General features: G+C 42.2%; 1 protein-coding gene across 6 annotated transcripts in view; it reads left to right on the top strand.

The window, feature by feature from the left end:
• thrab (thyroid hormone receptor alpha b) overlaps positions 1-14,953 on the top strand; it is a 333,280-nt gene extending 318,327 nt beyond the window's left edge. For all 6 annotated transcript variants that reach the window (XM_060940345.1, XM_060940344.1, XM_060940346.1 and 3 more), the window contains 3 exons: positions 1-59; positions 8,241-8,499; positions 12,057-14,953. The exon at positions 1-59 is cut by the window's left edge and continues 88 nt beyond it. In XM_060940345.1, coding sequence (XP_060796328.1) covers positions 1-59; positions 8,241-8,499; positions 12,057-12,307 — 569 coding nt within the window. In that variant the 3' untranslated portion in view covers positions 12,308-14,953. The remainder of the gene's footprint in view (positions 60-8,240; positions 8,500-12,056) is intronic.
• Positions 14,954-17,602: the final 2,649 nt, after the last annotated feature.

The following is a 17,602-nucleotide window of genomic DNA, read 5'->3' as shown; positions in this document are numbered from 1 at the left end:
TCACGCCAGCCATCACACGTGTTGTCGACTTTGCCAAAAAACTGCCCATGTTTTCAGAGGTGTGTGTGTGTGTGTGTGTGTGCACTACATGACTAAATTACATGTAATTATAATAATGATGCCATTTGGCTCAGCTGCTGAGTTTAATGTCTGCAGCTAACTGCAATAAAATGCCCGTCTTCATCCGGAGGTGTTTAAACCAGCCGTGTTTGTGTTTGTGTAATTAGTGGAGGAATCCCGCTGTCGGTCATGTCAGCGCTCTGCACATTACAAGACAATCAACAAAGCCCTTACGCTGCTGTTGATGATGGAGCTGGATAATTAGAGAGAGCAGGTGTAACTGTGTCTCATAAATAACCTTAAATAGTAAAATAAATTACCAACAAAAAAACTATAACTAAATCATTAGAACTGCCTCAAATTATTACATAATATTATAATATTACTGTGTGTATATATATGTGTGTGTGTGTGTGTGTGTGTGTGTGTGTGTGTGTGTATACACACACACACACACACACACACACACACACACAGTAGCTATAAAAAGTCTACAGGCCCTGTTTAAATGATCGTTTTTTCTGATGTAAAAAAATGAGACCATGATAAATAATTTCAAAACTTTTCCCACCTTTAATGTGACCTATAACCTGTACAATTCAATTGAAAAACAAACAAATCTGTTCAGGGAAAAAACATAAAAATAAAAAAAAAACATACAATAAGCTGGTTGCATAAGTATACACACCCTTAAACTAATACTTTGTTGAAGCACCTTTGGATTTAATTACAGCATTCAGTGTTTTTGGGTTCACACCTGCCATCAATTACAATGACTCTGATTAACCCAAATAAAGTTCAGACATTTACTCAGTTCATCCTCCAGCAAAAGCCAGGGTTCACAGAGAGCTTACAAAGCGTCAGAGGGATCTCATTGTTGAAAGGTATCAGTCAGGAGAAGGGTACAAAAACATTTCCATGCCATTAGATATACCATGGAGCACAGTGAGGACTGTCATCAAGGAGTGGAGAAAATATGGGACAACAGAGACATTACTGAGAACTGGACGTCCCTCCAAAATTGATGAAAAGACAAGACGAAAACTGGTCAGGGAGGCTGCCGAGAGGCCTACAGCAACACTGAGGAGCTGCAGGAATTTCTGGAAAGTGCTGGTTGTGTACTACATGTGACAACAATCTCTCGTATTCTCCATATGTCTGGACTATGAGGTAGGGTCAAAGAGAAACATCCAGGCCCGGCTAAATTTTGCTAATAAAAATACATCAACTCTCCCAAAAGCATGTGGGAAAATGTCTTCTGTTCTGATGAAAACAAGCTTGAACTTTTTGACCACGATTCCAAAAGATATGTTTGGTGCAAAAACAACACTGCACATCACCAAAAGAACCCCATACCCACGGTGAAGCATGGTGGTGGCAGTGTCATGTTTTAGGGTTGTTTTTCTTCAGCTGGAACAGGGGCTTCAGTCAAGGTGGAGGGAATTATGAACAGTTCTAAATACCAGTCAATTTTGGCCCAAAACCTTCAGGGGTCTGCTAGAAAGCTGAAGATGAAGAAGAATTTCATCTTTCAGCACAACAATGACCCCAAGCATACATCGAAATCAACAAAAGAATGGCTTCACCAGGAGAAAATTAAAGTTTTGGAATGACCCAGCCAGAGCCCGGACCTAAATCCAGTTGAAAATCTATGGGGTGACCTGAAGAGGGCTGTGCACAAGAGACGCCCTCGCAATCTGACAGGTTTGGAGCGCTTTTGCAAGGAAGAGTCGGCATATATTGCCAAGTCTAGATGTGGCAGGCTGATCGACTCCGACCCAAAAAGACTGAATGCTGTAATTAAATCAAAAGGTGTTTCAACAAAGTATTAGTTTAAGGGTGTGCACACTTATGCAACCAGCTTATTGTACGTTTTTTTTTTTTTATGTTTTTCCCCCAAACAGATTTTCAATTGAATTGTACAGGTTATAGGTCACATTAAAGGTGGGAAAAGTTTTGAAATTATTTATCGTGGTCTCATTTTTTTACATCAGAAAAAACGATCATTTTAATGGGGTGTGTAAACTTTTTATAGCTATTGTGTTTGTATTTATGTGTGTGTGTGTGTGTGTGTGTGTGTGTAACATTACGAATGTGACTAGTTAGTTATTTATAAAACTAATAAAATTAATTTTATTACACACACTGTAAATGCTCCACACACATGCACTACACAGTCAAAGTCAAACTTTATTGTCATTCAGACCACACAACAAGCAGTGCACGGCTGAAAGAAATTACGTTTCCCCACAATCCAATGTGCTGGTATGTACAATAAACAAATAAACATGTTACAGTAAGTGCACACTAGACAACAATCAGTAAACATACTAGACAGCTAAACAGACTTGGATATTGTACTATAAACACAGACACAGATCGACAGACAGTGACAGTAGGGCCCAAATAAACATTGCACAAGAGAACATATTGCACAAAAATAGATAAGAGCCATAACACTGGTGGGTGATGATAAAGTGCATAGTGATGGCATTGAATTATTGCACAGGATAACAAGATATTGCACAGGATGGCATCATATTATACCAGATAGCAGCATTTCAACAATCTGTATGTGCGTTAAGGGGGTCGTCATTTGTAACAGTCTGTGTATGTTAATGGGTCCAACAGTCCTGAGTCCATCATGCTCATGTGATCTACTTAAGTGTGTTAAGTATTCTGATGGCTTGTGGGACGAAGCTATTGCTGAGTCTGGCAGTCTAGCACCGTGAACTTCAGTAGCGTTTACCCAAAGGTAGAAGGGAGAACAGGGTGTATGCAGGATGGGTGGGGTCTTTGATTATGCTGATGGCTCTGTTACTGCAGCATGACTGGTACAGATCTTGTATGGGTGTTTGGGATGTTCTGGTGATCTTCTCTGCTGTCTTCACCACTCTTTGGAGGGCCTTCTGGTCGGAGACAGAGCAGCTGCCATACCAGACTGAGAGGCTGCTGGTAAGGACACTCTCAGTGGCACCTCTGTAAAAAGTTGTGAGGATGGGGGTGGAAGGTCTGCTCTCCTCATTCGTCGCAGGAAGTGTAGGCGTTGCTGTGCCCTCTTGACAAGGGAGATGGTGTTAGCAGTCCATGTCAGGTCATCGGTGATGTGCACCCCATGAACTTGGTGCCTTTCACAGACTCCACAGTGCTGCCACGGATGGTGAGTGGGGTGTGAGGTGAATGCTTCCTTCTGAAGTCAACTATGATCTCCTTTGTTTTGTTGACGTTCAGTTGTAGATTGTTGTTATCACACCAGGCAATGAGTTGGTTTACCTCCTCTCTGTAGTCTGAGTTGTCGTCGTTGCTGATGAGGCCCACCACTGTTGTGTCATCTGCAAACTTGATGATGTGGATCGAGTTGTACTTGGCACAGCAGTCGTGGGTCATCAGGGTGAACAACAAAGGGGTCAGAACACAGCCCTGGGGGATTCCAGTGTTCATGATGATGGTTTCAGAGGACTTTTTTGTGACTCGTACTGTCTGGGGTCTGTCTGTGAGTAAGCCCAGTAACCAATTGCACGGTGTGGTGTTGATGCCAAGTGGGCCAGAGTTCCTTACCAGGTGTTGGGGAATGACTGTGTTGAAGGTGGAGCTGAAGTCGATGAAGAGCATCCGCACGTTCTTGTTCTCCAGATGGTCCAGGCTAACGTGAAGTGCAGTCGGTATGGCATCATCAGTGGAGCGATTGGGGCGGTATGCAAACTGGAGTGGGTCAAGTGCAGCAGGGAGTCTAGATGCAATGTGTTCTTTAACCAGCCTTTCAAAGCACTTCATCATGATGGGGGTGAGTGCTATAGGTCTGTAGTCATTGAGTGTTGAGGTTGGTGACTTCTTTGGCAGTGGTATGATGGTGGTGGCTTTGAAGCACTGAGGTACGATGGCTTGGCTCAGGAAGGTGTTATAGATGTCTGTGAGGATGTGCGTCAGTTGGTCAGCACATTCCCTGAACACCTGCCCTGGTATGTTGTCAGGACCTGCAGCTTTCCGTGGATTCACCTTGAGTAGGGCCCTCAGAAACGGGTGACCAGTCAGAATAACATACAGCAAAAATACTGCCAACACACTATACACAGTCAACAACACACAAGAGCTCCAACCCAACATCCAACACACCACACAGATACACCATAAGCTCTCGTCTGGCCCACTGGCCTCGTCGGTAGGTTTGGGCCAGCCTTTTAACCTCTGCAGTCCTGACAGGCAAATTAAAAACCAGTGTGTTCCATCACCCGCTTCCATGGTAATGAAGGAGGAGGGCAGTGCCTAGGCAGAAACATGCGCACACCACAGCCTTAACAATCATTTTAAAATTGGCCTAATTTGACTGATTTTAACATCAGATACAGTACCATACTTTAAAGAATTCATCTGTTCTCCTTTCCTCATAACAGAAGGAAGAATGAAATTTAACCTTATTATAATGTTTTAACAATTAAAAGCAGTCCAATCAATAAAACATACAATGGCATATTTAAAAAATAGAGTTGAGGGGGGGGGGGGGGGTAATATTCGGGGGGGCTCAAGAGCAGTCAGAATTTCCCAGCTTGAAGTCATAGGGGATGGTGGGGAGACTTGGAATGGGGGAGACCTGGGACAGTTTGTATTTCCCATAAATTAATTTCAACCAGTCAGGTTTTAGATAACATCAGAAGTTTGATGTTGGCCCTTCGAGTAACCGACTTCCTTTGGAGCCATGAAGTTGGACACTGCAGTAAGGTTTGTGCAGTTCAATACTTTATCAATCAAAACTTAAAAGTATTTTCTCTTCGACTCCTCCTCCTTTCTCTGGTGTAATGTATGCTGGAGAATTGGGGATTCATTAGTCCAGATGGGGAGAGTTGGGGTTTCACAAAATTATCGAAATATTAATACTTATTAAATTAATAATTGCATTTAGGACAAATACAGATGTTGAATAGTTTTATAGAAGCAGCCTTAAGCCCAGAGGGTCGCTGGTTCAATTCCCAGGACCGGCAGGAATAATGTGAGGGGAGTTGAGTGAATGAACAGCACTTTCCCCTCCCTCTGTATCATGGCTGAAGTGCCCTTGAATAAGGCCCCTAATCCCCAGGGCGCAGTCACATGGCTGCCCACTGCTGTGGGTACATGTATGGGCTCATTGCTCACTTGTGTGTTCACTGTTTCAGATGGGTTAAATGCAGAGGAGGAATTTTGCAGTCTTTGAATGCGCATGTGACCAAAATAAAGGCTTCTTCTTCTAGATAAAAGCATTCTTTGAAGCTAAAACTACTACAGATTCATTCATTTATTCTTTTAAATACAGTTCTGGGGTCAAATTCACCTCATCCTGTTCTACAGGGTCGCAGGCAAGCTGGAGCCTATCCCAGCTGACTACGGGCGAAAGGCGGGGTACACCCTGGACAAGTCGCCAGGTCATCACAGGGCTGACACATAGACACAGACAACCATTCACACTCACATTCACACCTACGCTCAATTTAGAGTCACCAGTTAACCTAACCTGCATGTCTTTGGACTGTGGGGGAAACCGGAGCACCCGGAGGAAACCCACGCGGACACGGGGAGAACATGCAAACTCCACACAGAAAGGCCCTCGCCGGCCCCGGGGCTCGAACCCGGACCTTCTTGCTGTGAGGCGACAGCGCTAACCACTACACCACCGTGCCGCCCTCTGGGGTCAAATTATCAAATAAAAATGTCTGAAATATTTCATGTTTCACTGTGAATCATTACATCATTGAAGCAAATCAGGAAAAGCCTTCCCACCAGTATACACCAGTATGATCTCATGTGGAATGATGTGAAAATACAGGATGCGTGTAAATATTTCGAAAATATAGAAAAAAGATATCTGAAACTATAACTGAAAGTAAAGTTAAACAGCGAGAGCGGTAATAACGCACACTTAAGCTGAGAGACTAAGTGTGTCTGCATGGGAACGGAGTGAACTTTAAAGGATAAGAGTGTGTTCCTCCGCACCACTACATTCGTCTTTGCTATGAGGCGTATTGTCCATATTTAGCCTACGAGCCGCGCACCTTAAACAGCGAGTGTGTACATTCTTGTCCTGTAGACTACACAGTTCATGTATGGCAAGGACATTGTTATTGTCTGCACACTGAATGTACACACACACACACACACACACACACACACACACGGAGACTGAGGAAGAACGAGCCACTGTCTTCCTGCTCAGTGGCCCGACTCAGAGACGACCCGTACTGTCTCCGAGATCTTTCACGTCTCATATTTCATATAAAATGAACCCGTGTTCCACTGTGTTTGATTTCTCTTAAATAATAAACCAAGGACATTTAAAGTAAATTATTAATTTCATAACACTGTGCTATAGCAACTGATCTGAGCCCCTCGTTATGATGTGTTATTAATGTTCTCTTTCTTTTCTCTCTGTGTTGTGGATTTGACAGCACAGCGCAGGGTGGGTTCGACTCTGAGTGCTTCTCAGAGCTGCTTTTTATTTAACTGCTCATTAAAAGTGACTACAGACGAACTCTTTACATTCGTATTACTTACAACTGAAATGAATGTTTGTGAAATCCAGATGTGTAATAGAGTATATATTTATTGACATGCTCAAACTGCCAAACACAAAGACAGCATTGGATTCACTTGTTGGAGCCGAAACATCGAGCCGCGTTTATCTTTATTTGATCTTTTCCTAAAGCTGTGTGTAAATATTTGTGTCAGGGAAAAACTTTCTGCCGGATTTACAAATGTTTCAGAAACATGTATTCTTCACACTCATGTGCATGTTGAATTCCAGTCACCCCTAAAGTACCAGGTGCGTACCACGGTACAGCTGATTTGCATTCGGCAACACCCAGAAAACTCCATGAAAGGCAAAGCTGTATCACAGAGCTGAAATAACAGCAAATGTAATAAAGGAAAAACAAAACAAAACACGGACTCATTTGTAGAAGTGAAAATTGTTTTGACTCGTGTTTATGAGAAAACAAAAATACATGATTTATCAGCGTAAAAAAATCTGGAACCCAAATACAGAAAAAGTGATAGATAGATAGATAGATAGATAGATAGATAGATAGATAGATAGATAGATAGATAGATAGATAGATAGATAGATAGACGGATGGATGGATGGACGGATGTATGTATGGATGTATGGACGGATGGATGGATGGATGGATGTCACAAATTTCCAAGATGTCAGTAACAGTGCTGAAAACCTGAGTTCGGCGCCGCCTCCAAACATGGCCGCTGCAGACTACAATTCCCAAACACCACAGCGCCCCTCATCTCCTGAGTATTAACAAGTACACTTGTCTCTCATTAGTCTGCAGTCACTCCCCTATATAAACGCAGCAGTCACAAACACACATCGCGAAGTATTGTGTGTCCCAGTACCTGACCTGACCGAGCCTTCTGACGGTCTGCCTGACTACTTGTGTTTAGACTCTGTTTACATTTATTTCCTGACTCCGTTTCCTCGCCTGCCCTCTGACATCCCATTCGCTGATCGACCGACCCTTGCCCATCCCTGACTATGACATCGGCTTCCAGATTTGGATTTGTTGACAGTTTGCGACGCACCCGTTCTCCCCTGCGCTTGCTTCCATAAGTGCCTGCACCCTGACATGAGAAAAAAAAAAACTCAGAATTTCTGAGACTAAAAAGTCACAAATTTATGGGAAAAAAACTCTGAAATTCTGAGATTAATCACAGAAATTCTGATTTTTTTTCTTGCAAATTTATGGCTTTTCAGAGATAATCTCAGAGACTATCCGAGTTATTTGTTGTAAATTTAAAACTTTTTTTTCCTTGTAGTACATACTCTGTATTTATTTCTCTAGGAATATTACCCCCTCCTTTAGCTCCAATTATTATTATTATTATTATTATTATTATTATTTGGCTATCAATGGCCCAAATACACCGTCATATGAAAGCAATTTAAAAAGGAAAAATAAAAGACTGATAGGATGATAATATGTGATTGAGGTCATTTATATCAAGCTTTGAAATCTAACATCGAATGTGCATATGCTGAAGATAAACATCATGGCTTCTACTCTTATTGACGATTCACATGTAATTCAGTGATGTGGATCTTATTTGTGCTTCTTCTGGTTATTTTGTTTAGTTTGGTCTGTAGTGAGTTATGCTTTAAAAATGACATACTCAAATTGTGTGTGTGTGTGTGTGTGTGTGTGTAGCTGCCTTGTGAGGATCAGATCATTCTGCTGAAGGGCTGCTGTATGGAGATCATGTCTCTGCGGGCGGCGGTGAGGTACGACCCCGAGAGTGAGACTCTAACGCTGAGTGGAGAGATGGCCGTGAAGAGGGAGCAGCTGAAGAACGGTGGCCTGGGCGTGGTCTCCGACGCCATCTTTGACTTGGGCAAGAGCCTCGCGCAGTTCAACCTGGACGACACGGAGGTGGCGCTGCTGCAGGCCGTGCTGCTCATGAGCTCAGGTATGGCACTGACAGCTCAGAGCTAACGGTTTGTAATTGTAAGTGACTGAGATGATCATCATCGCTCTAATTTGGTTCCTTTGGTTCATACAGACTTATTGGTCTAGAATAAGGAGAAGTTTATGTAGAAATCACGTTCCTCAGGTCTGTGAAGCCGAGTTTGTGATTAATTTTGGATTCTTTTACACTTCCTATTTTTAAAATGTGTCGCTCTCACCTTTTTTGTGCATGGAAGAGCTTCCAAACATCTCACTTTTCAGAGTGTCATCAAGCTCTTTTTTTAAATCTTCTGATGAGTGAGATCGCGTGTTGGGGGACAAGTGAGAATAAAGCACTCCACAGGGGAATGCTGTCTGCTCCGAATAGATTAGTTTTCTTGTCCATGTGAGTCCTTGAGAAAAAACATGCAATGTATGATAAAATAAGTATTTAAATCTGGCTGTACTTCCAAAATGTGCATTGTTTTGTCTCACCATAATGAAATCACTGGATTTAGACAAGCACAATATCAAATAGAGCCCTAAACAGCGATGATGGGGCCACGCACTCGCACCAGGTTTCATATCAATTGACCAAAGAGTGGCAGAGACATGAGCTCACTTCATTAAGGTGTAGTGGACAAATGGCTTTGAAAATCAAAAATCCATCTGATCATTTTCATGAGGCTTTATCTGAAGATCATCTGTGCCAGATCTGGTGAAGATTGGACAAAATTTGTGGCCTGTGAAAATTTTTTAAACCTTTCAGTAAAATCTAATATGGCAGCCACATCGATTAGGCTGGCATGACAAATTGGCATGCATTCACCTTGAAGACAAAAACAGCAACAGTTTTTAGCCCAAATACATTTTTGATCACTGCAGTGCCCCCTAGTGGTCAAATGACACAAACTTTTTGAGCTTCCTCAAAATGGGGTCCCAAGTCCTTGTACCAAGTCTGGTTTTGATACACCAAAGCTTTGATGAGATATGACCTTACTTCCTGTTTGGCAGCTTTGCCGCTAACTTTGACTGGCTATGATGGGTGAACATTTTGGTAAATAAAAAAAAAAAAACGTTTTTCTGAGGTTTGGTCTGGAGATTGTAGCATTTGACAAATTGCATGAAGATTAGACAAAATTTTGACCTGTGAAAACCTGTGTTTTAAACGTTTCTGATGAAATCCTAAATGGCAGAAATTCAGTATGGCAGAAATTGAGCTCAAGGGGGGGCATCGAACTTGGCTTAAGCCAAGAAATCAAATGGTGCCTCATTTTCAATCCTCACTTTAGTGTTGTAGTTGAGACCACCTAGACCGAGTCAAGACCAAAACCAGACCAGTGGGTGTGAAGGGGGCGGGGGAGGGGTGAAGGCCATTAATAGAAAGAATATTTTCATGTTCGCAATGTGTCATGTTGTTGGTTGCATTTGAAGCAGGAAATTTTACATCCAAACACAGTAACGATGTTCACAAATAAAACAGACCATGCACAGGAAATTTTGTGAAATCCCTGTAGTTGTGGTCTTGACCGGTCTTGAAATAAAATCCAGAGTCCTCTATGTCTGAGACCGAGACAAGACCAAGTAAACATGCGATCGATTCCAAGACGAGACCGAGACCTTCAAAGAGTGATCTTGAGACACTACCTGACTTTTGAAATTCGGGCATACGGTTCAAAAGGTACATGCATAAATGCACCTCAAAAATTGACCCATTGGTGGCGCTAGAGCACTCAAAGTACAAACATGAAACTTGGTGAAAAGAATTAGAGGACTGTTGCCAATCAGTGTGCCAAATTTCAAAACTTTTTACTATACGGTTCTGTGGGCTGCTATAAACACCCTAGCCAGAAGATGAAGAATAAGAAGAAACACTAGAAACACAGTGAGTACCTCCACAGCTTCTGCTTGGCCTCCAATAATTAGCTCTGTGCTCCAATTACTTGGGCTTCTTCGCACAAACCTTTCCACGTTCTTCTTAGTATTGCTTATGCGTTTCCATTGCACTTGTAATGTGGATATTCTATAGTCGGTGTCTTGAAGAAGCCGTGTGCTTCATCATACGTAGACAAGTACGAAGAACAGAAGAATCATTTGTGTCCAAGCTTGTGTAAAGTCAAACAGCACTAAAGGTGATGATAGATGGGGCAACTTTTTGGGCGATGTTACCAGCAACGGACAACCAGGTGAGACACAAGGCAACTAATTACTTTTATTCATTCCTTTCATGAAAATGCACAACATACAGTATTGAATTAGAACATAATTCAGGATACATAGATCAAAGTGACTCTCTTCATGATTGGAAAGGAGCAGCAAGAAGAATATAATTCTTATTTTTGTTAAATAAGAATTTTTCAAAAAAAGGTTTGAAATTAAGGCAACAGACAATTGTCAACAACCAATCAGATAAGAGCAAATCTGTTGCCAGGGAGACAGACACCGCAAAGATGGACACTGAAACATTTACAGCGTCACTTTTGTCTCGGCTTCAGCCTTTATTTCACTCAAGTAAGTATCACTTCTGGAACAAAACTGAATAGATCCTCTGGTCAAAAGATAATTTACCATTATTTTAACATTTATAAGTCAAAATAACCGCATTATTCTGTTAATAATAAACACCTTAAATCTCTTTAAAAATGCTACTCGCCTCAATCACATCTGCTATAACTAATAACTGACACATCCATCACAAAAACATCATCGTTTCATTCTCATCTCAGCAAAAAAGACAAAAGGACATGGAGCAGGAGATGCTGCTGAGGAGGAAAAGGGCGTGGCAGAGCTCCTGAAAGGCTTTCTTTCTTTTTTAGATCCTGAAGTTTGTAGTGTTTCACCCTCGGGTTCCACAGGTAGTCGTGCTCTGGATGTGAATTACATCAGACGATAAATTACACGATCTCTATTACAACTCAACACAAGAGCGCTAACGTTATCCCGACATAGCTAGTGATAACTTTCAGCTATGTTAGCAAAAACCACCGCTAGTTAGCTAAATCCCATTCAATCTCTATGGAGCGGTGGTTAGCTAACGGCAGTTTACACTTAGCTGAAAAAATTCCAACCTGAGCATTAATATAGATGTCTGTTGGTTTTCTAAACACTTGATGAGGTAAATTCACCACTTTGGGTTTACACACAGCAACTTACTGCCATAAAAAGATATAAGTCGTCTCTCTTTTTCTTCGCTCCGCTGCTGGAGACGCTGCTGTCTTTGTTGAAAATTTCAGAAGCTCTCAGGTGGTCATGTGATTTGCTGCTAGCACTCTGATTGGATGATCTTAAAAAGTTGCCCAAAACGATCAAAATTGTTCCGATAGAAATGATGTTGCCCCAATCTCACCGGGAAAGTGTCGAAGCGCAGTTGCCTGGCAACATCGCCCAAAAGGTTGCCCCGTGTATCATCACCTTTCATGTGTTGAAGTGATGTTCATTATGGGCATCAGAGTCTTCATGATCACAGTAGCAGATATTATATTAGGAATAAATCTACAGTGTCCAGGTGAGATCAGTCTCACTCCGTTGGTGTAAAGAGAAACCGCTAATCAGCTCATTAAGTTTTGTTTTTTTTTCCAGACCGCTCAGGTTTGACATGCATGGAGAAGATCGAGAAGTGCCAGGAGACGTACCTGCTGGCGTTTGAGCACTACATCAACTATCGCAAGCACAACATTCCCCACTTCTGGCCCAAGCTGCTGATGAAGGTGACGGACCTGCGGATGATCGGTGCGTGCCACGCCAGCCGTTTCCTGCACATGAAGGTGGAGTGTCCCACTGAGCTGTTCCCTCCACTCTTCCTCGAGGTCTTCGAGGACCAGGAAGTCTGAGCGCTAGAAAGGAACTGCAGGGTTTTTTTTTTTGCTTTTTGTTTTTTTTGTTTTTTAAATGGACACACCTGACCTGACCATCTCCGTCCTTTTAAAAACGTCGACACGGTCCTGGTCCCGGTCCCACCTCATCCGCCTTCCCACGCGTCAAACACACCAGCAGCATGATGGCAGAGGCGGCGTCAGGACCTTCTCCGGGGCTCGTATTCTCCTTCGATGTTTTGCAGAAATGGCTATTTATTCTTATTCTACGTTTGCTTTTGACGGAGGGTTCAATACCTCCTTCTTTAGATTTTCTCCATCAGCCGATTTACAGGTGGCCCTTCTGTACCTGCGCTACGTCTTAGATCAATCTACCTGAAACTGAACCTTAGCAGCTATGGATACACACACACACACACACACACACACACACACACACACACACACACGTCTAACCTCAAGTCGGAACACTTCAACTCACACACACACATACACTACTCTCACACCAGCTACTTGGAGCAGCTCTGTTGCACAGGGCGTGTCTAAAAACCAGGCGCTAAACCAGCGCTAGATTTGTTAGCCAGTGGTCACGCCATTTCAGTCGTTTAAACTCACCCTGGTACCACTAGTGATGATCACCATTGTCTCTCTCCTTCTGTTTTTCTTTCATACACACACAACAAGCAGATCAGTGTAGTAGTAGGAGTAGTTGTAGTGTCATAGCATGACTCGAATAGACCTCATTTCACTGATCACAGTGAGCCCGTGTGCTGGCTGGGAGGAAAATTTTATCACTAAATCGGCTATATTTACTTAAAAGCTACTCAGAATGGCATTGGGACGTTTTAAAAGCAGAGAACAAATGCAGATTCACACCACAGTCCTGATCTGTTAGTTTGTGGTCCTGCCTGGAGTTTTAGTTCCGACGCTCGAGAGTGTGTGTGTTCGGCTTCAAATACATTTCTGAGCCTCTGATTTAAATTAGCGATGTAACCGAATACGAACGTGAACATGAAGATGTTCTGAACCGATACAAAAAAAGAGGCGCGTTAACGTTATTGAATAAAATTTTTGTTTGTTTTGTGATCAGAAAGGTTTACAGGGCGTCTGGTTGGTCCTAGAGGTTTAACTTTCAGAGAATTATGAGTGAGCAGTTAGATATGAAGCTTGTGGAGTAAACAAAGACCATAGACGCTAATGTGCATGAGCATACAGCGTTTGTTCCTCCTTAGTAACTGCCTGGTCAGGGTTTGCGGTGGTTGAATTCAATGAAGGATGCTAGTTTGGTGATATTTTGTGAAATAATTGAACCTAATATATTTGTTCTCAGGCAGGGTAGGTACAAACCAAAATAATATCTGTGTAAGGAAAATTGAAAAAAAAAAAACCCAAAATGCAATTCTTGTACAATTTTGTAGTTGTGATATTAGAACAGTGTTAGTGTGAACAAGATGCCTTCATGGTATTATGACACAAGTTGACCATGATGTAACCTTATAAAGATAAATTACTCCATTACAATGTGAAATGTTTTACGGTAGAAGAATAATTCATCACATTATACCAAGATGAATAGTGTATTGTTAAAACAAAGTTTATTGTTAGACCATTCATCCTTCTGTAAAACCTGCGTGCAAAAAGGAAAAAAAAGGGCATTTGAAAGACAGATTTAATTTTCCAGTGATATGCATGCTCTTTAGGGGAAGCCGTGGCCAAATGGTTAGAGAAACAGCTTTGGGACCAAAAGGTCACTGGTTCGATTCCCTGAACCATCAGGATTGGCTGAAATGCCCTTGAGTAAGGCACTGAACCCCCAGTTGCTCCGGCAGGTGTGGTGGCGTACCTCGTGTCTGATTAGCCAAAGAAAACCTGATGATGCAATGATCAGTTCAGGCGAGTAACCCAGCCATAACGAAATATGCACGCTCAACATTTCACAGCCTAAACTCCACGGATCAGTGTGAAAAACCCAAAATATTTCCATCATCTTCAGATCAGTACATCCTGTCCCTAATATGTTGTAAAAGGAAACGAAAAAAAACCCTACAGTGAGCTATCCATGTCGATAGCTAGCTAAGCTTTATAGTGATAGTGAGCTTCCACCAGCTCCGCCCACATCATCAAAACTACCGAACCTCATGATACCTGCCTTGTTACTATAGCAACCAGTGCGAGTGTAAAACCTGAGAATAAATTCAGGCTCGTACGGTAACGGGGGTCATGAAAAGCACTGAATAGTATTATGTTCCTCCCAGACCACACACACACACACACACACCTCAGAAACCTGTAAAGCCTCATTACTGTATGCACTGCAGTGCTGTTGCTCAAAAACCATCTCCACCATCTGGGCACAGACATCGCTCTGAGCGTCTCACACACACACACACACACACACACACACACGCAGTGACAGACAGAGCAGGCAGGTTAGTGACATGTTGAACTGGCTGTTTTATGGTATTGTTGTTTAATTATGATTTTTTTTCGTACCTCAGTTCGGGCACACCTCTGGCTGTGGCTCCACAACTGCCTCTGTGCTGACAGGCTCTACCTCACCTCTGAACAGAGAGCAGCTACCTCACAGCCCCCTCCTCTCTCTCTCTCTCTCTCTCTCTCTCTCACACACACACACACACACACACACACACACACACACACACACATTCATTCTTGAACACACTGATGTATTCATGAGCAGGAACACGAAGAAATCCCTCAAAAATCAACGAACACACTGGCTCGGCTCTCCCTCAGCTCTCGCTCTCATCATGAACGCCTCTGTAGACAAGAGAGCCGACCATTCCTCCTCCTCATCCTCCTCATCCTCCTCATCCTCACTTATCATCTTTTTCACTCAAAGTCAGGCTGAGAGGACAACAGAGGACAGTTTCCCTGTTTCTTTTCTTTAATTTTTTTTTTTTTAGAAATGGGGAAAACAAATTAATGGGACCAGTCGACACATTGGAAATTTGGAAGTCCCTGTTTCCATTCCATTAAAAACGGACGCCAACTTGAGTGGAAATTGAAAGAAAAAAACTAAAGGAAACGGAAGGAACAAGAAAGTGCTGCTGCTCTAAAAATCAAGCAGCAAACACAGATTTGATGGGGAAAACGAAGATCTGACAGAGGTTAGGCCAAAAAAGGGCGTCAAACAACAGCAGCTACAACACCACCTTGTATTTGGAATATTTTGTGAAAAATTTGAAATCCATGAAAGTGGGTTTGATCATGAATTGTCTTCGATCCTAAAACCGCCATGTTCGTTGATTAGGAAATAACCAATCCCTTCCTCCCGTCATTTATTCATATATACAGTACCTATATACATGTGGCAGCTTCTATCGGAAGCCCCGCCTCCTCAGAAACCTCTCAGAATCAGTATTACAGCTACCACAACTACCACCACCATGTTTCTACTCCAAAAAAACCCACATCAAATGCTCATACTTTGTGAAACTCATCACCCCTATAATATCCTGTCCTGCACCAGTGGATAAGCCCCTCCTTTACGAGATAAGGTTGAGCCTTGGCCACGCCCACACCACATGCCACCGCGATGTTTTGTGAACCGGGAGAGCTTAAAGAGGGTCAGAGATCACTGAGGTCGAAAAGCAAACCAGAACGGAGGCTCATCCTTCTCGATGGATCAACTGTGGTCTGTTGCTCCGCCCACTTTCGTCTGAGATTCCTGTAGCCCCGCCTCAAAAGCATGAGAAATCAAATCCCACATCAAAGAATCACCATGACGATGATGATGATGATGATGATGATGATGATGATGGTAGCGGCGTTGCCAGTTTTGACATCAGTCTTGGGTTTGTGTGGATAACAGCAGGGGGGTGATGAAGCTGCTCGACCTTTTGTGTCTAATTTTATTTGAGAGACAAAAAATATATATTCAGAAATTCTAACAACAACAAAAAAAGTGAGAAAATGAAACTTAAAAAAAAAACAATATGACTTTCAGGACTCCAGAACAAAGTTTAAAAAGTTGGAGCGATTTCTGTTTTTTTTGTTTTTTTAATCTTGATGTTTTTGTTCGTTCATTCGTTTGTCAGTTTTACGGTGCTTAACTGTTATGTAAGAAAGAAAAAAACAGCCGTAGTCACTTTTTTGACCATGCGTGCAGTGTATGTTAAAGAAAAAAACTCAAGACAAGAATTTCACCTCTTTTTTCACCTCATGAACAGTTTGTAACCAGAAGCCAACTCCTTCTGTTTGTCTGTATATCTGTCCGATTGTCCGTCCTTTTATCCAGACAATGAATTTACAACAACATAACAGGAATATTTTCTTTTTTTAATGGTTTGTTTCTTTTTTTTAATGAACAAAGACTGACATGAAAAAAAACAGGAAAAATAATGCAAAAGAGACTGAAATTGTTTTAAAAAAAACCCGAAACACAATCTACTTATACCTCACACAACACAAGACTCAAATGAACATGGGAGGAGCGCTTATCAGCGAGGCACTTTGTTCCAGTGTGTGTACAGAGATGTACGACGAGGTAAAAGTGCAGAAACGTTAGTTGTTATCTCTCTCACACACACACACACACACACACATACACACACACACACATACATACACACACACACACACACACACATACATACACACACACACATGCACAGCTTGATGCTTCGGGTTTGAAAGCTGACGTAGAGGACGCAGCTGTAGTAGTTTAGCTTGAGAGCGATTGGTGTGTGTGTGTGTGTGTGTGTGAGAGACATCGGAGAGAGTGTCATGGACTTGAATGTAGCTGACAGAACTGGGTTTCTAAGTGAGCCCGGGAAACCAGAACCTCACTTCAGGTCACCAGCAGAGTGGATTTTACTGTTGGGAAAAAAAAAGATGTTACACAACAACAAACTGAGAATCTGTTGTCTATAAACCCACCTGCAAGGTGCAATTGTTCAATTTTTGTTTGTTTGTTTGTTTGTTTTGTACTTTTTTGTTTTATTTTGCGTTTTTATTCTGACCATAAGTAAGGATGAAATGTAAATACACACAAAAAAATGATTTCAGTATATGATATGTCATGGATATGCAGCGCTCGTATACTGGACGTTCGAGAACTGATTCCCATCACCGTGTAAAAAACAAAACAAAAAAACCCTGCATATACGTAGCTCTAGAACCCTTTCTACAACAGGATGTGTGCTTGTGTGCACCGTGAATGTGCATGTCGAATTTTTAGATGATTAAAAAAAAACAAAAAGTGCCCCCTTTTCGCGGAGATCCCCGTGCCTCGTACCCTCACTCAGAGCCGCCCGCCGTTAGTGTGTTTCTGCCTTAGGGTGCTTGATC

This window comes from Neoarius graeffei, chromosome 14 (assembly GCF_027579695.1).
Source record: "Neoarius graeffei isolate fNeoGra1 chromosome 14, fNeoGra1.pri, whole genome shotgun sequence".
Classification (NCBI taxonomy): domain Eukaryota; kingdom Metazoa; phylum Chordata; class Actinopteri; order Siluriformes; family Ariidae; genus Neoarius; species Neoarius graeffei.
This window is presented reverse-complemented; position numbering and strand designations above follow the sequence as displayed.